Genomic DNA, 21,711 nt, shown 5'->3' with positions numbered 1-21,711 from the left:
GGGGACGTCTTCGAGTTCTCCAATTAGGATCGGCAATTGCGGGCTTACGGATCTCCGTTCTTAGGCAACGAGCTTAAGTGCGACTAGGGGCGAGCTTAATGAAGTCGGCCAGCTACCGAAGGACGTCTCTTGGTCGACCAAGATGGCGCCGATCGTTGCGAGGTTACCGATGTCTCCGCATTCGCACCGATTTGCTGAACCCTTACACCTGGAAACGGAAATTCATTCGATAATTTTCCTCTACGTAATACCTTGCATCGTCTTATCCCGGTTAAACTTTGGAATCACCTTTTCTCGAGAGTTGTCGGCCCACGTCCAAAAACTTCGGTCCTCTCGACGACGGGAGGTGGGTCCGAGCTTTCCATCGTTTTCATTGGTCGTGATAATTTCTCTCTAAAAAGTTATACGGTACGTTTAAGCGTGTACGAACATCGGGGGCGATTGCTCGTGTGCGTGGCCATTGACGCGACAATTAGCACAAATGCTGAGTAACAACTCCTCTAACGACCGGGTAAACGCTTTGGCCCGGTGGCCTTTGTACACGGTTCTTCTCCCAACTTAAACGTGTACTCGCGTCCCCGGATAATTAACAAACGTAAACAACTGGAAATTCAACTTGAGCGAGCGAACGATTAATCACCTTTTAGGACGGCACAACTATCCAGACTCTAATGCCCAGTCGAATAATTTAACGTCTGACGACCAGTTTTCGGAGTTGCCCACGAGAACTCCGAAAGACTCTCGGTTTCAAATATTGATCGACATGACTCGGCCAACGTTATATTTAACGACAGAAACGATCGCTGGTTGGATCGCCTCCTCTTTCGTTCTGCTGCGATTCGGCACGGATTTAACCAGAGTTAACCATTTTTATGCCGCTTGCAGTATTTTTGTGTTCCATGCACATTCAGAAATCCCATGCCGTTAGACATCCGAAAGCTATCTGAAAATCAATACAAAAACGTGCATCGTGAGTTCGTCAGAAATGACTTGCGTGACTTACAGGTAGAATACTAGAAATATCGTGCCGCATCAGGGCTCAAAACGGGAAATGAAGTCGATACCTTTCGGTCGAGGTGGGAAGTCTCCAATTCCCGTGATTTTCAGAAATTCTCTTCTCACGCCTGCTCTATTTTCCCGCGGAGGCATTCATGAATGGCATTTTGTCGGATTTTCTCCGGGGAACGATGACGAAGTGTCCTCTCCCGTGCAAAAGTTTTCCAGCAATTTTTATCGGTTAGAGTAACGGCTCCCAAGGGAACTGTCGAATGCGCTCCGAAGCGGCCGAATGACGACATTTCCGAGGGTCGTCCGTAAATCAAATCTTGACGTTAAATCACTGTAAAATAAAATGAGGCATGTAAATCGTTAACAAATTTGCACTCATCCTGCGAGTATGTAAATGCAAGATAACGCACAAACTTTTAATGCCTATGGTCAAATGAACGTTATGAATCTATAGGCATAGAATGTACTTTCACTGTACATCTTCTTGGATTTCCTCAAGGGAACAATGAGGAAGCTTTCCTTTGCGTAGAGATACTTTTTCATGACTTTTATCGGTTGAACGAACGTTTCCTCGGGGAGCTTTCAATGTCGATACAGGCTTAACGATTGAAAGACGTTATCCGTGACGGGTTCTTTTAAGAGAAATAAGGAAGCGATATTAAATATTGGCAATGCCAGGAGATATGTTTTAGATACATCGTCGTCCGTTCTACGTACCGAGATATCGAGTGAACTGGCAATAATTTTCTCGTTATTTTAATATTTCCGTCAGAGGTAGATTGCAGTAACGATCCTCAAGGGAATCTTTGAATACGCTGTTGCGGATGCAGCAGTTTGAACGCGACATCTGTTAGAATTTGGTGTAAATCAAAAACTGATGTTAAATATCGATAAGAATTTTACATACTCCGTTATCGCGGATACTTACTAAGATATCCGTGATAACCAGTGAATTGCAGTCACCAGTAAGTAAATCGGTGAAGCAAATCCCCATCGATAACCTTGAAAAAGTACTGGGTGTAATAAATAATCAATGCAAATTATGAGACATGTTAGAGGTATAAATATATATACCACACTGACAGATAAAGCTATCACCTTATTCCGTTTGGTCGTGAAAGGGCCAGTTGCCGTTTTTGGATTTCTGGATTTAGCTAGTTCGAAGAGTGCCATCTCCCAACTCCATCGGTAAAGACATTTTTCCTTATAGTTCAGCAACCTTCCGTTACCAAGAGGAGGCGCTCTATTCTAAAGTTTTAATATCAATGCATTCTTATTTTTCTCTGAGAACTCTTTGTTAACGGCGATGGCAATTACAATATTACATAGAAGTTTCTTCCTGAAGTCAATGATATGCCAGGAAATACAATCATTCAAATATTCACCAAATAACCGATTGCTATATTTTACAGATGTATACACAAACTTCACTTATTGTACTAAGCGCCTAAGTACGTAGAATTTTATCGAAAAGAAATATGATCTATAAAAATGTTTCTCTTTACAGAGGTTGTCTTTTATTGTGTATACTATCACATTCGTGGAATTAAAATGTTTATTATATGAAAAAATAAAACTTTTCATATACTACCGGTTACTTTACATAATATTGCACCATGCTCGTGTTCTCAATAGTACGGAAACGTAATTTTATTTGAATACATATTAATCTCATTACACAATTACTAAACAGCAACATAACGTATCAATAATCAATAGAAACTTTTCTTTTCAATGGTACATTTTTACGCAGGTTGTAAACATGAACCAATAAGGAACGTGTATTGCTTTAACTTCTCATCATCGATTAAGAATGAAAATATCGATAAGGAAATTGTTATTAAGAAAAAATATCACATATGGCTATTTTTCATATTTTTAACAACATAAAGGACGTATAATATTTTCATTGATGCAATAGGAATCAGCCATTTAAAGGCTGTAGTTTCAATCGATGTTCAGACCTCTCTTCTACTCAAAGAATAATGTACAGTTTCATTTTGTTTCAAATATGTACAAAGCTTGGTAAATGGCAAAGTCCCCTTCCTATCGTTAAGTTGAAATATACACCTTTTCACATAAACGTGTCGTTATATAAATTATTGTAACTGTGGCATAATGTCACCTCAAAAAATCAAATGAAATGTGCATCCTGTACTCTTAATTTACAAGTTCAATACTCAACATTACAGTAACGTTACTTACAGTATACACATACACTAAAGTAATCTTTTAGAATGGTAAAATTATCGACAGCGTAATATCTTATTTATCTGAAATTAAGTAGCGTACGCATATTCCTTAAACGTACTTTGCGGTTTCACACTGTCAGTGCTAAGTATTTACAAAACATTATGGTCGTGGCTTCATTACCTTAAAGCTAGTGTTTTTACTAGCTAATGCTTCTGTTCGTGCAAATACATTATCCGAACTACGTTTCATTGAATTTAAATATTCCGACGAAGCCTGTAGATCTCTAAACTTTTCCTTCTCTTCGTTGACTACATGGTACGGTAATTGATTCAACAGCGATCCATGATTTAGCTGCAATAAATATTGAACTATTAATGACTAGTACGGAGTTATTAAATTATATTCTATGGTATAATCAAAAAAAAATAAATGAATATATATCATATACTCTCCATACTATTTCATCATATTTAAAAAACAGGGACGACTCTTCAAAGCTCTTAGCATGATCACCGTATAACCAGTCCTGTTGAGAGAGTTGCGATTCTCCTCGATCACGCCTACAATCATCAGGCCGTCAGTACTGGCACATGAAACTGGACAAAAAAATGACTACTTATCGGAACCAAATGTATTTTCATTTACTGTCTAAAACAAAGCACATGTTGCACATAAACTCACTTTTTCTTAGAAAAAAAAAAAAAAGGGTTTATAAAGAAATGACAAGATATTTTTCTCAACATATGACATTAGTCCTCATTTATCTCCTCATAAGTACCTTAACTCTGGGTCATATATTTTTCGTCCAGGAACTTTCTTTGACGTGAAGCAATCTTCAGAATTACTTGAACTCGACATTTTCTCTTGACTGACTCTGTCGTAAGAATGTTCTTTACTAGAACTCACCAACGGATTTGAGTTCGTTGCCACTTCACTATTGTCACAGAAATTTTCACTACAATTCCCTAGACTTAAATCACTATTCGTTGGGTGTTGATTCCTTTGAAGAGCATCACTGGAAATTGCATAACTCGATTTTGAATCGTTAGTCACAGCCCCTTCGTGATCTCGAGGGCTCTCTAATCTCTCATCAGCCGAAAACACTGACTCGTTGCTGTCATTAGTTTTGACTGGATTATCGTTCAAACTATCTTCTCCATCGATTTGACTACTTGATAGTGCCATTTCGCAACTGCTTATGGAATTAGAACTTCGTTGCCTTGTATTAACGGTATTTTCCACATTCTCTGACGTATTCTTTGGCTTTGATACCGAAATTGGTATCGTAATTTCAATGAAATTGTTAATTAAGGTAGCATCAATTTCTGCATAGCAGCTTGCATTAGCAACTTTTGTATTATTAAAAATAGTTCCATTTAAAGTTTCATCGCTACTATTACTAGATCGACCTTCAGGTAAGGTTAAAGTTTTGTCATCGATGGCACTTTCCTCAGATTTACAAATACGTTTTGATTGATTACTCAAAACGAGCGATAGCGCTGTTTTGTCTAGACCTTGATCCAAAGAGGAGCCAAGAGAAGATCTTACACATTTCAACTGACTTATCGACCGAGAGGACCGGTGACACTTTTCAAACATTACTTTCTGAATTGGTGGTGTAAGGGGCATATTATGTTTGCTACTTCCCGTTTCGGTATCGAGTGAAGAACCAGAAAATGTCCTCTTTGAACTATCAAATCTGTAAATAATGTCTTCATTAATAAATATCAATGATAGGATTAGTCTGCTGAATATCGTATACCATCTAGTCTTTATCTGACATGGCACATTCTTTCAATTTAGATATAAATTTAAAGGACTTACGGTTGACTTTGTTTTATATTAATCAAAGAGGAAAGATTTAGCAACGTTGCTCGTAAATCCATTGTAGGAAGACCACAGTACCATCGTAATTGAGCTATATTTTTATTTAACAGATACACTGCATAATGAAATTGCAGTTTATCTTTACCTCGAGAAAATAGAGGAAACCTTTAAAAAAAATACCAGGTTAAATCGCTCCTATAATTTATAAATTCAAGATGTATTAATAATACTACATTGAGTTTAAAGTGCATTCATTTAATGCTAAATAAGTATATGTACTCACTGCCTCTCAGGAAGGTTATTAGTAATATGATCAATAATTTTACTACGAGAGCCATAATGAATTATAGGATATCTTGTAGGTACATTCAGAAAACTCGCTATCATTTGTGTTGTGTGAGCGACTGATCCAAGTGCGACAGCAACTTGGGTATCATTTGATGACTCCAATTCCTCACTGTCTGGCAAATGAACATTATTTATCATAAATTTTCCATCCCGTTCCTGTAACCATAGAATAACTGTACTTTTAATTGTACGTAACTGTGTTATTAAAAAAATTAATTTCGTTGGATAGAACCCAATACTTCCATATTGCACAGTACCTGTTGAATTGGGTAGATTAAACATAATTCTGAAATTAATTGCCTTCTCCTATGAGCGAGTTGAGAAGTGGTTTGAATGAAGGTGTCTCGTTTTTCCACGTGATTCTGCCGCCATTCATGTAATTTTTCTACATCCCTGTTTAGCTCTCGATATCTTTCCATTAAGTCAGACCCTAATAATTAAAGATGGTTTGATATCTCACTGTTATTACAAATAAATATTTTATTCTCACCGTGGTCTTGATTCTCCTCTTTAATACTACTGTGAAGTTGGTTGAGAGCTCGCAACTCTCCCATTTTTCTCACTCTTTCTTGCTCCAATAATTTTGCTCGAAATCTAGCAACCTCAAGCTCTTTACGTATTCTCATTATCTCTGCCCTTTTTTCTCGAGTAACCTTTCTGGGCTGCAATAATCTGTTCAATGAAGATTGTGGAAACTTTGGAGTTTGCATGTCATCTCCTGATGCAATGCGCTCTCGCAGTATTCGTACTGACTCAGATTGTTGCCTCAGTGCTTGCATTTTACTGCGTAGACTACTCAGTTTGTTGACGGTATAACTGTCCTTTATTTCTGAAGAGTTTACACTCATGTGCAAATATCTCATTAGATTTGGTGGATTTGTTAGGCAAAACGAAGGTGTAAAGTATCCTCCATGAAGGTGAAAGACAAGTGAGTTATTGCAGAGAATAATATCCAAGTTGCTTGGTAACTTGGGTCCGATATATGTTAAACCAGTAAATGATATGCCCCAAGTAAATATGGTAACGTCCGATGTTGGATCTCCAATTATTACCCTTCTCCACAATCTTAGAACAATTTCTGAATCAAATAAAAATAATACGTTAATCAATATTTAGACAAATATCATTTATGACGTTGGGTAATGACTTATACACGATGTCATGATAGGCCTTCTGATAACACAATGCATTAATTCCATTGGAATAAGCAATTAAACAAAAAATACATAAAATGTAACATTTCTGTAGAAATTGAAATCATATGAAAGGAAGTTTGTACAACTTCTACATATACAGGTACGATAAGGTACAACTTAATTGAAATAGGATTGCGGTTAGAGTACTAACTGATGATAGAGCTCACCACTGGCAGCAGAGTGGCCGGTGGCATGCAAAGTAGGCACTTCGAGATTAGCCCAACGAGGGCTCGCATTATCTAAAGTTTCACTTGTATATAACGGAGACGACATAACCGTCCTATGAATGGTATAATAAAAACAGCATGTGTCGGTTTTTGCATCAGTTTTCAAATTATGGCCAATTACTTGAATCAAACTTCTAAATCGAAGCTGAAATCAATATTAAAATGCAATTACTTTATTTAACGCATACCTTATCTTGCTTATATTAACACAAAACCTACCGACAATTTGTACCCCCATTACAAATACCATTTAAACCAGTCAATTTGACCCGCCAGTGGTAGGTTTAGTGTTAACAGTAATTCACTACTATTTATCTAAAAACAGCAAATGATTCTTAAATAAAGGTCTAAGGTCTATCTAAATAAATGCACATTTGGATAACATACTTGTTGCGTAGCAAGGGGAAGCCAAGCTTTATACCGTGGAGCAACCCGAGGCTGGAGAGTTAGATCCAGATCTCTAACGAGGCTCCGCATCTCTGGTTTTGCCATTACCTATGCACAACACTATAATTTTACCATTATACTCACAAAATTGTTGAAACAATCAAACAGTGGGTTGAATAAAGTCAACATTAACTTACTTAAAGCATGGTATAGGTTACATGAATTCCCACCTATGCTAGACCAAATTTTACAATGATCCTTCGAGATCTTACTCCTGGTGTTGTGTAAAACTAAAAGCCTTATAAGTACTTATCGCCAGTCGTAGTGTTAATTATTCTATTCCATCCAATTAGCAAGAAATGACACTTGCAACAACTGACAGATCTCCAGCCTACAAGAAGTCCGAACATGCACAACATGCTCAATAGCCGGGTTTTCACCGTTTCCACCGTGTTTCCACCATCCAAAAAAATAAAACTTAATTTAAATCACAAACTATATTCCCACTAAAAAATAATAGAAAGTGCTCACATCCCGTATTTTGCAGCTATATGGATACTGCTGTCATCTGACGGTCGAAATCGTAAACATGAGATATAGGCAACAAAATAGACACATTACTACACCCTAGTAGATAGTTAAACAGTTCGAGTTTCCGGTAATGTCCTTCCTGAATGACTAGCTTGCTAGGGAATAATTTAGGCGGTAATTTAAAATTCATACGCTTCGCGAAAGCTGTAAAACGGCGACAAGGAAACAATTGATAAATAAAGATAACGTTTCTAACACTGCCAGTCAATCAGATTATTTCTAAAACATTCGGTATAAATAACGTTAATAGAATTACGTTTCTATCATATAAAAATGAACACAATATCAAAATTGAAATTTTCTAGAATTACTTTGTAAGATTTAAAAAAAGTAAAAGGGTTTATTTACTATTTGATAGGAAAGTTTATATCACTTAAAATCGATAAGAGCTATAATTAGAAGCGAAACATTAGTCCAAACCAAGGTTTCAATTAATTCCGCGGAAGTTGCGACGTTGCCATATGTGAAGTACGAGGATAATCCGCATGGAGACTGATGGAGACTACCAGAGACAACCAGCAACAACCAGAGACTACTCCGTATCTCACTAAAGGAGTATCTATCTTGTCTGCGAGGACCTTGTACCGAGTTATTCAATAAGCGTAAAGAAACAGTTTCTTTAAAAGCATTTTTGTAAAATCAGTTAACATCAAGTGCAATTGACAACGGGGAGTGACAATCGGTGACAGGTCTAATAAGCACGTAACCCACCGCCCATGCCAAGCCTCCATATCAATCCTTTTGTTTCAACTTAGTTAAATTACATTTTCTTATACGTTTATTTTTACTGTCCTCGAACTGTATATATTATTTTCTGCTTATTAAAGTACATTCATGAATCAATTATCTTGCGTTGTTATTTTTCCTAAACTTATTGATTTTGTATGATTTTGTTGACAACTCGGGCCTTTTGTAATTGTGCAATTTAACAAGGACAATAATATCATTATAGAAGAATATCGATGAGCGCTGTGATATTTAATTGGTGATTCTAAATCCATAAATGGGATTCGTTGATCCTTTCAGTCAACGAATGGAAAAGCAGTATTTGATGATAATTTAAAAAAAAACATTGTCATTTGATTACTCCTTTTATCGATGTAATAAAAATAAGCTGAGATTATGCATTTTTATAATAATATTCAAGATGTGATTAAAATATTATCGGACTTTATGCGCTAACAATAATATTTATAACTAAAGATTGTGAAAAAAAATACAGATTGTTTAAACAGTATTTGCTGAAAGACCAAGTATTAATAATTAATTATAAAGAAATTCGCTTCCTAAGTGAGTATAGGCAAAAGGAGCGTAAATATTCATTATGTTTGGAAGCATGGTAACGGCAGTTTCTCTGAGGAGATGCTTCTATTTGTCAGCTATTGTTTTGGTACTGTCAACATTAATGGCAGCTGTAATAATCGTTAAGTTGTCGCCGTTGGAATCAGTTAAATGTCAACCACATGCAGTAACTCCTGCGGTGGAGTGGAGTACCGTAGCTAACCAATTAATGGACTCGGTGACTGCTCAGCAAATTAATGAAAATCAAAAGGAGATCAATGACAAGAAGTACAGAGAAATGAGAGAGAAAATTATACAGAATAAGGTTGCCCGGATGTCTAGGAAGATGCGAAATAAAGTTCTTCCGTTGATTAAGAACGACACCATTGTTGAACCTAATTATAACATCCACATATTTTATTATGCATGGTATCGGTCTCAAGCATACGACGGTGTCTGGAAACAGTGGAATCATGATTATTTACCAAATTGGAAAAAGAACGATAAACGAGTATTTCCAGATGGAAGTCACGAACCACCAGCTGATATAGGAGCCAACTATTATCCCAGTTTGGGCTGCTACAGTTCAACAGATCCACAGGTTCCTATAAAAGCTCTATCGATTCTTTGTATTTAAGTTTGACAAGCATTACAAATAAAGGTGTTCTAATATAAGTTACTTTACAGGTTATAGATATACATATGAAACAATTAAAAGAAGCTGGCGTGGGAGTTATAGTCTTCTCTTGGACTCCTCCTAAAACAATGGATAGTACCGATCCTGTATTACCAGACGTACTCGATGCTGCGCACAGATATCACTTGAAAGTTGCTCCACATATTGAACCATACGCAGGAAGAAATCCAATTAATTTGATAGAGCATATACGGTATCTTTTTAATCAATACTCCTCGCATCCAGCATTATACAGAATGAGAAGGGAAGAAGAGTAAGTTTTCAGCAAATTTTATACACGGCAATACGATCTTGGACGTTTTTTGAAATATTTATCAAATTTAATTGTATCACGTGGTTACCGTAAATACTAATCCTTTGTTCGCCTCATTTAAGTAATAACATTACAAAAGTATCTTTTTGTTGTCTCTTTTAGTGGAACAGTTTTACCAGTTGTGTACATCTACGATTCATACGTATTTCCGTCAAGCGCTTGGTGGGAATTATTGTCTTTACGAGGAAACTTAACTCTCCGAGGCACGGAAATCGATGCAATCTATATCGGACTGTTGGTAGACTCACAACACCGAAATCATATTAAGAAGTCTCATTTTGATGGATTTTATACGTACTTCGCCGCAAACGGTTTTAGTTACGGTAGTACATGGAAAAATTGGAAAGACTTGAATAAATTTGCAAGACAGAATGGGCTCTTGTTCATTCCTGGTGTAGGTCCTGGTTACATCGACACACAAGTAAGCTGAACATCCAATAATAATTTAGTGCCCAAAGAATTAGTGAAACACATTAATTAAATTAATTACATTCTTCTTGAAAGGATTAAAAATGGTTTCTCTAAATTTAGGTACGACCATGGAATGCTGAAAATACAAGACACAGACGACATGGGCAGTATTACGAAGTGGCTTGGAAAAGTGCATTGAATAGTGGAGCAACCATGATTTCCATAACATCGTTCAATGAGTGGCACGAAGGTACTCAAATCGAACCAGCAAAACCAGCTAGTAACAAAGACTTCACCTACCTCGATTATGAGCCCGAAGGTTCTCACTTTTATCTGAATTTAACAAAATGGTGGATACAACAGTTTATAGAGAAATATACTAACACAGACCAGAAAGACTGAGAGCTTCGTTTCACTGAAAGTCACCAGTTGACTTTGAAATATCATACATTCGATGTATCTTAAGTCCCAATATTTTTATTATGATTCGATAATAATTAAGCAAGACATTCGTATTGCCCCTAGTCTAGTTAGTATAGTCCTAAAAACAATCTCGTATGTAAATCATTTAACGCCACTTTACATCAGAATTATTCGATTTCTATTATGGATAATAATCTTCATAACAAAAGATATCGAAAACCTTTAATAAAAAATATAGGCACTTAAAATACTGCATTAGACCATAGATTTTTCACACGAGTTTAAGTTTGAAGATGCAACTCTACCAGGATGATAGTGACTTCAATAAATCCAATTGACAATTTTACACATCTAATACATATATATATATAATGAAAAATGGCTCTAATAGCACTTAATTATAGTAATAATTTCAATTCTATCTATTCCATTCAACACCATGGGTGCACACCAAGATTGTCACATTCAATTTTATTCTAAGAACTTATCAAGAAAAATATGTAATGTATGAGTTGAAATAATTATAGATGCATGATGAAGAACTGCAAGCATTAGGTCCAACAAAATATTCTTGGAATGCCATAATCAGTAGAACAACAAACCACAATTAATTCAGCACTTTCTGACCAAGCTTGATACAATAATAATGATTAATAACATAATGACATGACATCGGGTATTGAGGTCAGCAGATAGTCTTGTTGAAATTGACAGGTAGCGACTGGCAAGAGTAAGATATAAATGCTGTGTGATAATTACCATAAGTAGATGTTTTATATACATATATATTAAACCCACATGTATGTATTATATGGACAATAACCATTCCCTGTCCGTTCTCTCACAGGACATACTTCCGTTTAACTATTCCCCTATTACTCTTAAATACTGAGAAGGAGTTAAGATAAATTAACAAGTCCACGGTGTTATTATCCAAATAGCATTCCTGTGCGATACAAAATGTGTGGTTAACATTCTACAACGTGGAAGTGAGGTCCTTTCATCATTAAATGGTTCAGCAATAAGGATCATTGGCCGTGTAAATTATTAAGCCACTGGGTCATAAAAATGATGCCAAATTTTTGTGAGATTATTGCCGATGCATATCACTGGAATTCACTCGACATGGAATGACATTCAATGATTCGATTTTTAAATATTGTGCAATGAAGTTCTTAAATTCGTTCAATAAAGGTATATTACTTAGTTTAACATACATGTACATATCTGTAATGAATTGTACACCTCAAAAATGTGTATACTACAGCGATCGATTGGAAGAAATCAATAAAGACTGCAAACTTGTTAATATATACAATTTTTATTAGTACACAATGTTTAGAAAAGACGGGTAAGTAATGATGTTGCTTTGTGTCCCAATTTTTAATAAGTTATTCCTTGAGTACAAAATAACCATGACTGCATCTCAATATATCCACACACTGTGGTACTAATAATTACTAATATGAATTTTATTCAAATGATTTGATTAATCACCAATGATTGTACTTGTCAATAATGTTAGAAATCATACTCTATTCTTGAGGTGTGCAAAGGAATCCCGCGTGTTCCTTTATCCCAATGTTACATATATGATTTAAGTTTAGAGACACCCATATATTATGTTTCATAGTAAAGATACACAGCAAGTATTTCCGAACAATATCATTCCAGGAAGCATAGTGTAGTTTCGTTTGTTCCTGATGTACTTTTCACTTATTACGTATACGCGACAACTAAGTATATATCATATCTTTATATTCTTCTCTAATCGCTATTGTTACATGGAAATATACAAAGGAGCTTTCGAGAAAAGGCACGTAACTTGTTAATATGTGACGACCTTCGACTGTTGTTTTAAGTCTGTTTTTAAGATAACCAGATAAAACCCGAAAAAGATGCAAAATATCGATTTTAAGATTTCCACTTGAAATAAATAATATGACAAACATTTACTTGAAAATAATATTAGAAAAATAGATACAATATTTTCATTCCGCTTCTTAAAATTATTCAAATAAGTAGCTTCTCAAGATACAAGCTCAATCCAATGCCATTTATGACTGAAATGTTATGTCTAGTAACATTTATTATGGTTTTCATTGCAGGCTATAAACTTTTGTATATACCACTGTTTCAATCAAACTGTATTAATGTAACTAATAACATTTTTGGTGCTTCTTCAACTTAATAAATATCTTCTAATGAGTTACAATTAATCATTGACCACATTCATCACATTTGGATTAGCCTTATTATCAAGTATACATACAAATAATGAACTAGATTTGAAATCCCAATAAATATACATTACTTATGACTTATATGCATGAAAAATAGTTTTAAAACAATGCTTCCAGCATAGGCGTCAATATAACAATACAGATTGTCTCGTAGATACGTTACAATCTTCCATTATACGATTAATATTTCTCAGATACATATGTATCTGAAATCGCAACGTCGAGAAAAATGAATCTTTTCAAAATTAAGGTTTGTACAAATAACTACAACGAAAAATACGTGAGAGTGGTGAATACAATCTCGTTAAATAAATCACTTATGTTAAGATATGCGGTACCTTAGTTAGGAATCCGCAATTTTCCGCAAAAGGCAGATGTTTCATATCACTTCAATCTCAAGCATTCGTTTATCTAAGTCTAATAGTTGTAAGAGTATTTAAACAAAATTACCGAAACAAAAGACTGCAACAGTACAAAATATATTACAGTTGTTTGATTCTTTTAAGTACCTTAATTTACTTGACAATCGAAAAACCTTGTATATCGATTACGAAATTGTCGAAATTATCACTAAATCTCAATCTCTGAAGACGATCATCATTTAGGCGGATATTTGTAGATAATTTCGTAAAAGCTGTCGCAAATCTCTGAGCCACTTGTGGATCAGACTGATTAGCCAAGAAGTTCTGTACAAATTGTTGATACTGTTCCTTGTAACAACATAGTAAATAGTACAGCGGTAAACTAGTACTCGATAGGAGGTCCGTGTTAATTTGGTGTGACAGAATTAAATTCATCAGTAACTGTAAATTTGGGAAATAAATCGTGGAGATTAAATACCTGTACCATGTGAATTCATACGAAATAGTAATAACTCCGTTACTTACATTCATAAATGGTATCATTAACGGATTCTTTGGCCGTCCTTTCTCGACTTCGGAATAAATATGTTTGGCCACTACTCGTATGATGTCACAACACAAACTTGTAATTTCTTGCCCAAACGAGTAGAGGCCCAATTCTACGGACATTAATAATTGTTGCAACAAATCATTTGGCAAACTTAAAACCTTCTCTGGATGCATCTCGCAAATATTTGTTATCATCTTGAAGTATCTACAAGCACCAATGATTTAAATAAACTTCAAACAACACCTTAAATAAATTTTGATAAAAGGACATACTGTAAACACAAAGTTGGGAATTTTAGTAATTCTACCGTCATCATAGGCATAACTATATTTAAGCCTCGTAGGAACGCATCAGCAGCTATCTCCTGTTGGTCCTGAATTATCACACCAGGTATATCTTTGATGAGTAAATTAGTTAAAAGTTGCATAAGCAAAAGAATATCTTGAAACGAATCTTCCTCCGCAGTAGAATCAACAGTCAATCGATTGGAATTACAACGAGCATATGCTTGTACTGTGTGTACACACGCTTCATACATGCGTATACTTTCAGGCTGTGAACATATTACATGTAAAATGATACGATAATTGTTGAATACCTTAAAATAGTGCTGGGTACAATAGCCTAAAATACTTTCAACTTTTTTTTCTTTTAAGAGACATTATGCAATGACATACATTTTTTTTTGTCAACCAGAAATTAAAAATAGAAGAGAACATTATGGACTCTTTCGTTATTTGTGTTACCGGTATCTTCATGCGATTGACACTTACCCCGGATAAATAATTAAGCATTCCTTTTGTACATTCGTAAAACAGTTCTAGAATTAATTGTACTATCTGCTGATAATTGTGGTACAAAGATATTAAGTTTGGAAGTTCCTCCAATACAGGGTACACGTGAAGAAACACAGACTCTACTTTTGAATCGTGTACTCCTTGAGCAATACCTACAATTAATAAATATTTTAAGTCGATCTCATGAATAACTAAAGAGTAATATACATGCATTGAGTTTCAGTTACCGATTAGAGATTCTAAAATATCAAATATTTGCGCCCTTATATTGTCTTGATGATACGATCTAGGAAATGTATCGCTGGTAACGATCTGTTTAAAACTAGTTCTCAAGGGTTCCAAAGTTTGCACCCAATAATGGGGTTCATCGGTGTAGAGCTGAACAGCGTCACCAATTTGAACTATTACACGCATTAAGCCTCTTTTAGCCGTTGAGGGCAAATCAAACCGTTTTTTTGTGGCTAACTCAATTAAGGCCCCTATTTGATTAGAGTTTAACAGGCACTTGACTCTGAAATTATGTAGAAGATAATGTTCGTTAAAACTGATAAAATATGTAGTATACATTTTTACATTATAAAAAAATTTAAATAAACTTTTCAATATAAATTAATACACTTACTTTACTCCTGAATCAACAAGAGCACTTAACAATTTCATGGTCTCCTTCATTAACGTTGGCTCATTTTTAAAGACACTGATGTTACATCGGACTTTCTCCATTAAAAAGTTCATCGTCCACAATGCACCTTGACTATCTTGACCAAACGCTTGCAACAGATTTATGCTAATTTCATCATAGCAGTTTTCTATCGGCATTAGGTAGCTCAATGACCACCTATGCAAAAACCATACAATTGTGCTGCTTAACTCTGGGCTTAGCATATTCGAGATATTAGCTGATATCGCAGCCTTTTCGATTTCGCATAAACGAAAGACAGCTGAGATTAAACGAACAATATGATCAGCTGATTGTTCGGCTCCATTTATATCTGCAAGACTACTTTGCGGTGACGCAAAGAGTTGTAGGGTGACATTGATGTCAACTTCCCCCCGATGTGCCTAATTTCAACAGATCAATAATTGAAATTATTTGTTCACTAATGCAAGTAAATCTTGTTAACGTAATCATTAGTGAATTACAGAAATCCATCATTGCTGATTCAGTGATCGTAAAACAGATATTACCTGTTCTATACTGTATTGCATGAGTTCAGAAGGCACTAAAGCTGCTTCACCTTCAGATTCTAAACAAAGAGTATGTCCTGCAATTAGAACAAGCCAGTGTAAATCCTCGTACAGTCCATCTGCCTTTGAAGATTCAGATGTGTTTGTTCCTCTTTGCCTAACTACTGTACTCAAATGATTACGTAGCATTGAGGTACGGTCTTCGAGTAAACGTGCAAGTAATAATAATGAGTGACGTGGAACTCTTCTAGCGAAAATGCCTGTAATAATAGAATTTAGCTGTAACCCTACTGACAAGATTACGCAATCTCACAAAATTTGTGAAAATAAAAGATCATGTAAACATGTACCAATAGTTTGTAACTGCTTCTTAAATTTAGTTCTATCATCCTCTTGTGTACCATCAATTTCATCATCACGAGTGTCTTTCTCAATGGCACCTCTGGTACCATCCGGTGGAGATAAATGACAACGAAGATACACATTAAATATTTGCATGTAATTTTGTTTACAAAATTCAGATGAAAAGAACTGTGCCTCAAACATGATACAAATCCATGTTTCGAGCATATCTTCAAAAGCTTCCATATATAGACAATCATCTGCATACATCTATGAAAGATGCATTTAATAGTGTAAATTTCTAAATTTTAAAAGATTTCGTAGACCATAGTTTATTCTAGCTTAATTTATGCAAAATACGTACGGATTCTTCTTGTGCTGCACCAGCACTAAATAAACATGTTAACCTAGTCATTTCTTGAATTAATGATTGCAACATATCTTTCTGCAGGGTAAGTAATGTTGGACGAAAAAATGTTCCAATTTTTCTGAACATATTGGCAATACCGACAGCTTCTTGATCGATTACATCGATACTAGAGAGAAGTTTTAAAAATTCTTGCACATACAATTCCAAATATTGTAATTTTACATCATCTGATGTCAACACTGTACCACTTAAACTTCCTAGTTGAACCAAACAATTCCTGGCATGGTGGCCCAGTTGTGGGTATGTACGAACTTTAGCGTATAGCGTAAAAAATGTTCTAAGGACAACTGGATCCAATATAACTTGCTGCCACACTACATCCAATCGTAACGGTGCATTATGATCAGCTTTATAGATTCCTCCAAAGGCACCTATTATTCTTTTTGGTAGTACAACGGAGTTAAGGAATACACTGAAACGTCTTTACTATTTTCAAGTGCCTGACTTTGTAACTACTCTTAACTACAAAAATTCAATAAAAAAACAAAATATTATAATCCAATTAATAATTTAATAGTTGATACAATTATCAACTAATATGTAAGTTACATTTACAGAAATCAGATATAATGTAGGGATGTAAGTAAAAGCAGTGTTTAAAAAGGATATAGCATGTATGACAAGATTCCCAAACCAATACATCTTCTGATATTGAAAGTAGATGTTTAATGAGGGGCAATATATTTTCTGTAATCTCTCTTTCAATCAGTTCTCCGAGTACAGATACAGAAAATTTAAAAATCTTCTTTAAATCAATAACTTCAAAATCTTTCTTAGCTAAAAAATGCAGTTCCCAAGTGAGGCCCACATCAGATGATTTAACGGTAGTAGCATACTCTTGCAATAATGCAGACATTATGCTGCATCCTAAAAGTTGCTGCACAGATGAAACGGTAAAGTTAATATTAAAAGGCATACTCACAGGTACTTATGATCTCAAAGATAACGTAACAAAGGGATCATAAGTTCACATACCCTTGATAAATCACCACTCAAAATAAATCCTTCTACTTCATTTAATATTTCTTTCCTTTCTTCGGCAGAATGTACACTTCCCCGTTTAACCATGATTGCAATTACTTGTATAATCCGTTCCCTAACAAACGGTGCTAAGGTTGGTTTGCCTGTGACGTAATGTAACAGATATTGCCTTAATGAGTGAATATCATCTTTTGGCAGCATAGCCCATTCTGTGATCACTGCTGTTTTGATTAAACCAGCTGTTTCGAACAAAACATAATCCATAGTACTGGTTTCCAAGATTTGTCTGCATAATTGATAAGGTGACTTAGTTTTGCGAAAATTTAAATAAATTGTTTCCGCTGACCGCCGCTGTTCAGCTGAGACAAGATTTGGTGGTGCCTGAAAAATAACAATAAATGACAAAGTACTTTATATTTCACTGATTTTTTTAAATAACAATTACAATGGTTCAGAATTTTCATAAGTGATATTAAGTTTCATTCATATATAAAAAGATGATCTGATTCAAATTTAGCTCAATAAGCACCATTAATTACTGCAATGTAGAAGCCTATTGAATATTACAAGAACAATGTTTTGACACACATGTATTTCTACATATATCAAATAATCAATTAACATATCCTTCATTTTACATAATTCATTCAATTTTCTAATCTGTAAACTTATCACAATATTTATTTTAAACGTTAAAAACAAAAATTGAAGCATACAATAACATAATTTATAAGAACTAGAAATTGAATGCTTATGCATGTTTATTTTTCATTCAAATTTTAGAAAACAAACACTGTACGATTTCTGCTACCAAATAAATTCCAATAAGCATGAAGATTCTATAGATGTTTTTATTTACCAAAATAATTTGTGCAGCTACTTCTAACTCTCTCAATACTTGATCCGCCATTTTGATAAATCACGTTAGGCTTAGTTTACACGGATTGATTGGTACGAGTTTTAGAATGGTATAAACAAGCTCTATTAATACAGCATGTAAACGTATATACATACTGAATAACACAGCGAGTTCCACAACTCATCTCTGCTTTCATTCCATCCGTCCTCATGCTCCATTTAAAAACGGACATAAAACGAAAAACACTTTGTACAAAAAATATACCTTTATTGATATACTTTATTATAGATAAATATGATAAAATTGGTACGTTGCGCAATTTCTTAACAACTAAAACAAGATTCGGTTGGGCCCAGAGACGATGTAGAACATCACAGGATTAAACGTTTGTTTCCTCTTCACAAGCAGGTAGAAGAACGTTGGTAAAGGCGATTGGTTTGGTCCTGTCCTTCTTACAGAGCAAGATTTTAACATTTCCCGAAAGCTGATCTCTCGGTCGAGCCTTTATCGTAATTGGAATGGCGATACCGCTGGGCAACAGAGGTAGATCCACGACTCTTGGACATATATCCGCGTTCTCATCTCTGCACACTAGGAACAATCCAGTGTCCGAAAGCCCGGTCGACACGTTCGTCACCAAAAGACGAATTAAATAATCTGGTCCCAGTCCTAATATGCTAGCTTCCAAGGTAACAGGGTATGGACCCACTTCTTCGCCGGTGGCTAACACTCGTACCGCCGATTTGGCTACGTTTAATTTCAACCGAAGAATGCCCTGTTGAAAAATATTGTACATCTTTTTAGCCTCGGCCCTTTCGCGAATGGACTGCTCGACGAACAATCTCGTCTTCTTGGGAATGGCGAATCTCCCTGTACTCTCGCTGGGAGAAGACGCGGCTGGATGGATGGTGAAATCGGCGGTTCTCTTCAGGATCTTCACGCACAATCCACCGCCCATGGTGACCATTGCCATCGCGCGTTCCTCCTGGCCTAATTTACCGAACTGTAAGGATTAACCAAAACGACGACTGAATTCGATCCTTGCTTAATTCAGAGGTGGTCGGAGAAAAATGAGGGACGTCTTCTACCTTCATAGCTGACACCGGCTCCATCATTTTGATGGTATCCACGTGGAGCTTGCCGTCGTATAAATGAACTTCCGAACTAGCCAGGCTGACTGCCAGGAGAGATAATCCAGTCTGAGGCATGGGAAGGGTTACGAGATCCAAAGGAGCACTTGGCAGCCACAACCGCCATAGTTTCTCCCCCTGGGTAATATCGGTAAATATACGTATAATCTGTTTAAGTGAAATCTGCGGTATTACGTGTAAGAATTTTCCAGAGAGACGTTATCTACCTTGCTGGAGAAACCCCACAGCGTGCTGTCCATCCCAGCAATGGCTATTCCATCCCCTAACGATGCTATAGCCACAGCCGGTGCTGGTAATTTATCCCAGGGTTGATAAGGGCATCCTTTTTTCAAGACACCCAAGTCTCCTTCCCTTCCGATAACAAACGCTTGACCATCGCCGGCCCATAATCCCGCACTGACTGCAGCTACCGGGGGCCAACCCAGCAGAAACTTGTCCATGACCGAGAAAGCTCTGGTTCAGGTAGTGTTTTAGGTGACAAAGTATGAAGCAATCTATGTAAATTAGCGATCCATCCACGAATAATCTATTCACCTAGGATCCAGAACCAGCATTTCTCCGGATTCCGTTCCGACCATCAGGCAACTGCTGGCCGGGTCGTTCCAAGAGTCTTTCCGAGCTACTCCGACCATGGTGACGACGTTGGCCTTCGTCAACGGTATCCTGCGATACTCTTCGGCGAAACTTAGCCGAAGGTTTGGATCCATTGCCAGAAGTTTCAGCGTACGTGGCGACAGATAACTTGCACCGAGTTCATTCATCAGCAGCTCCAGGTCGTCGCATAACGTCGACACGTTGAACTCGTCTTCCAAGCCTGCTTTGTGCCAGATCTATTATAAAAGAATCACTTCGTCAAGGTTTCGTCTATTTTACACAATGATTGGCCAACGTTAACTGCGAGTATGCGGCTAAAACGATGCAGGATGATGTCTCTGGAATTCACGAGGTACCTCTCTTTCCTTTGGATGCGCATCCAGATGAGGCAGACAATACTTGAAGTGGGCTCGCATGTTTTTATAGATGTAAACGCTGGAGCCTGCTCCTACTGCAACAATCGCGGATCGAGTATCTCCGGTTTCCGAGTAGAGTCCAACGACACCGCATGGTGGATCTACGATGTTGTGCTCGCTAACTTGCTCGCCTCCTTTGTAAACGCGTATCTGGAAGGTTCGAAATCATCGGTGCTTTTATTTAGCATAGAGGTTTCATCGATTTGAAAAAAAAACTCACTTTTGGATTCTTTGCAGTCGCCGTTCCCAGATCTGTTACGATTAATCTGCCGTCTCCGTCTCCGGAAGTGTCCAACGTGTCCATACCTCCTGGGAGAACGTACATCCCAGCATCGGGCTCCCATACTGCATCCAACCATCTGCTGGGATTGAAGTTTCCAATTTTGCGCTCCAACCTGTAATATTTCTCAGAACCTTAATGTAACTACCTTATCAATACGTAATTACTTTCAATGACTACTTACCCTAATCCTGCCATGTTGCGATTTACCCTCGGACAGAACTACATTCTCTGTATCTAACGTTTCAGAAAAGATGTTCGAGAGAATGTGTATCATATTTAATTTATCGTCGACACTCTCGGATCATAGCTTCTTGCGGATTTTTGTATTCTTTTGTCACTATTGCCGGCATTTGCGGGAACGTTTTCGAAGAAGGTTGAATATTATTAATATAATTAATATTCTAGAATTTTTAGTTGAAGCGAATTGCGGAGTAAGAATGCTTCTTGTATACTCATCGTCGCTCTTTACTATCGAGGAGTATTCATAACTCGATTTGTTTGGAACGAATCTCCATGGAGACGGTCACGTGCAGTGGGAATATTCCTTATCTACATCCTGACGTAACGTGATTGATAATACCGACACAGATGCATTTTATTAAAATAAAGTTTT

At 36.2% G+C, this 21,711-nt stretch overlaps 4 protein-coding genes across 12 annotated transcripts; 1 reads left to right on the top strand and 3 right to left on the bottom strand.

Moving 5' to 3' along the window:
• Nucleotides 1-2,633: 2,633 nt before the first annotated feature.
• On the bottom strand, nt 2,634-7,639 carry LOC105699920 (UV radiation resistance-associated gene protein). 8 transcript variants are annotated; one of them, XM_012425357.1, is made up of 11 exons: nt 7,496-7,639; nt 7,384-7,421; nt 7,187-7,294; nt 6,740-6,944; nt 5,867-6,454; nt 5,634-5,806; nt 5,312-5,532; nt 5,026-5,193; nt 3,980-4,900; nt 3,659-3,761; nt 2,634-3,552 (listed from the first exon to the last, which is right to left on the bottom strand). In XM_012425357.1, the coding sequence occupies exons 3-11, from the start codon at nt 7,289-7,291 to the stop codon at nt 3,361-3,363; spliced, it is 2,676 nt and encodes an 891-aa protein (XP_012280780.1). In that variant the 5' UTR covers nt 7,292-7,294; nt 7,384-7,421; nt 7,496-7,639; the 3' UTR covers nt 2,634-3,360. The 8 variants fall into 8 exon arrangements, with proteins under 8 accessions (XP_012280780.1, XP_012280781.1, XP_012280779.1 ...); XM_012425358.1 differs by having other exon boundaries at nt 7,384-7,416; XM_012425356.1 differs by having other exon boundaries at nt 7,187-7,306; nt 7,384-7,639.
• Nucleotides 7,640-8,946: 1,307 nt separating this feature from the next.
• LOC105699791 (glycoprotein endo-alpha-1,2-mannosidase) lies at nt 8,947-10,899 on the top strand. The gene is made up of 4 exons (XM_012425091.2): nt 8,947-9,659; nt 9,746-10,008; nt 10,171-10,489; nt 10,600-10,899. The coding sequence occupies exons 1-4, from the start codon at nt 9,102-9,104 to the stop codon at nt 10,879-10,881; spliced, it is 1,422 nt and encodes a 473-aa protein (XP_012280514.1). The 5' UTR covers nt 8,947-9,101; the 3' UTR covers nt 10,882-10,899.
• Nucleotides 10,900-10,940: 41 nt separating this feature from the next.
• On the bottom strand, nt 10,941-18,777 carry LOC105699790 (exportin-4). 2 transcript variants are annotated; one of them, XM_012425089.2, is made up of 12 exons: nt 18,655-18,705; nt 17,790-18,176; nt 17,424-17,691; nt 16,749-17,203; nt 16,393-16,654; nt 16,043-16,302; nt 15,477-15,916; nt 15,082-15,365; nt 14,831-15,006; nt 14,330-14,610; nt 14,033-14,261; nt 10,941-13,948 (listed from the first exon to the last, which is right to left on the bottom strand). In XM_012425089.2, the coding sequence occupies exons 1-12, from the start codon at nt 18,703-18,705 to the stop codon at nt 13,661-13,663; spliced, it is 3,381 nt and encodes a 1,126-aa protein (XP_012280512.1). In that variant the 3' UTR covers nt 10,941-13,660. The 2 variants fall into 2 exon arrangements, with proteins under 2 accessions (XP_012280512.1, XP_012280513.1); XM_012425090.2 differs by lacking the exon at nt 10,941-13,948 and having other exon boundaries at nt 14,054-14,261; nt 14,365-14,610; nt 18,655-18,777.
• Nucleotides 18,778-18,996: 219 nt separating this feature from the next.
• Nucleotides 18,997-21,372, bottom strand: LOC105699604 (Bardet-Biedl syndrome 1 protein homolog). The gene is made up of 7 exons (XM_023434382.1): nt 21,306-21,372; nt 21,036-21,229; nt 20,756-20,965; nt 20,340-20,635; nt 20,012-20,258; nt 19,743-19,922; nt 18,997-19,657 (listed from the first exon to the last, which is right to left on the bottom strand). The coding sequence occupies exons 1-7, from the start codon at nt 21,370-21,372 to the stop codon at nt 19,034-19,036; spliced, it is 1,818 nt and encodes a 605-aa protein (XP_023290150.1). The 3' UTR covers nt 18,997-19,033.
• Nucleotides 21,373-21,711: the final 339 nt, after the last annotated feature.

Source organism: Orussus abietinus, unplaced genomic scaffold, assembly GCF_000612105.2.
Source record: "Orussus abietinus isolate OABI.00-Male unplaced genomic scaffold, Oabi_2.0 scaffold10, whole genome shotgun sequence".
NCBI classification, from domain to species: Eukaryota; Metazoa; Arthropoda; class Insecta; order Hymenoptera; family Orussidae; genus Orussus; species Orussus abietinus.
The sequence above is the reverse complement of the archived record's forward strand: the minus strand, read 5'-3'. Positions and strand labels throughout refer to the sequence as shown.

Excerpts from the sequence above, each read along its gene's own strand:
- LOC105699920 (XM_012425356.1), bottom strand. The coding sequence starts at position 7,291 with ATGGCAAAACCAGAGATGCGGAGCCTCGTTAGAGATCTGGATCTAACT. Across the intron at positions 6,455-6,739 it reads CGGCCACTCTGCTGCCAGTG|AAATTGTTCTAAGATTGTGG; the intron begins GTGAGCTCTATC and ends TATTTGATTCAG. Across the intron at positions 3,553-3,658 it reads TTTTTAAATATGATGAAATA|CTAAATCATGGATCGCTGTT; the intron begins GTATGGAGAGTA and ends TATTTATTGCAG.
- LOC105699791 (XM_012425091.2), top strand. The coding sequence starts at position 9,102 with ATGTTTGGAAGCATGGTAACGGCAGTTTCTCTGAGGAGATGCTTCTAT. Across the intron at positions 9,660-9,745 it reads ACAGTTCAACAGATCCACAG|GTTATAGATATACATATGAA; the intron begins GTTCCTATAAAA and ends GTTACTTTACAG. Across the intron at positions 10,490-10,599 it reads CTGGTTACATCGACACACAA|GTACGACCATGGAATGCTGA; the intron begins GTAAGCTGAACA and ends CTCTAAATTTAG.
- LOC105699790 (XM_012425089.2), bottom strand. The coding sequence starts at position 18,705 with ATGGCGGATCAAGTATTGAGAGAGTTAGAAGTAGCTGCACAAATTATT. Across the intron at positions 17,692-17,789 it reads TGAGTGGTGATTTATCAAGG|CAACTTTTAGGATGCAGCAT; the intron begins GTATGTGAACTT and ends TCATCTGTGCAG. Across the intron at positions 13,949-14,032 it reads TAATGATACCATTTATGAAT|TTACTGATGAATTTAATTCT; the intron begins GTAAGTAACGGA and ends CCAAATTTACAG.
- LOC105699604 (XM_023434382.1), bottom strand. The coding sequence starts at position 21,372 with ATGATACACATTCTCTCGAACATCTTTTCTGAAACGTTAGATACAGAG. Across the intron at positions 20,966-21,035 it reads CGACTGCAAAGAATCCAAAA|ATACGCGTTTACAAAGGAGG; the intron begins GTGAGTTTTTTT and ends CGAACCTTCCAG. Across the intron at positions 20,636-20,755 it reads CGCATCCAAAGGAAAGAGAG|ATCTGGCACAAAGCAGGCTT; the intron begins GTACCTCGTGAA and ends CTTTTATAATAG.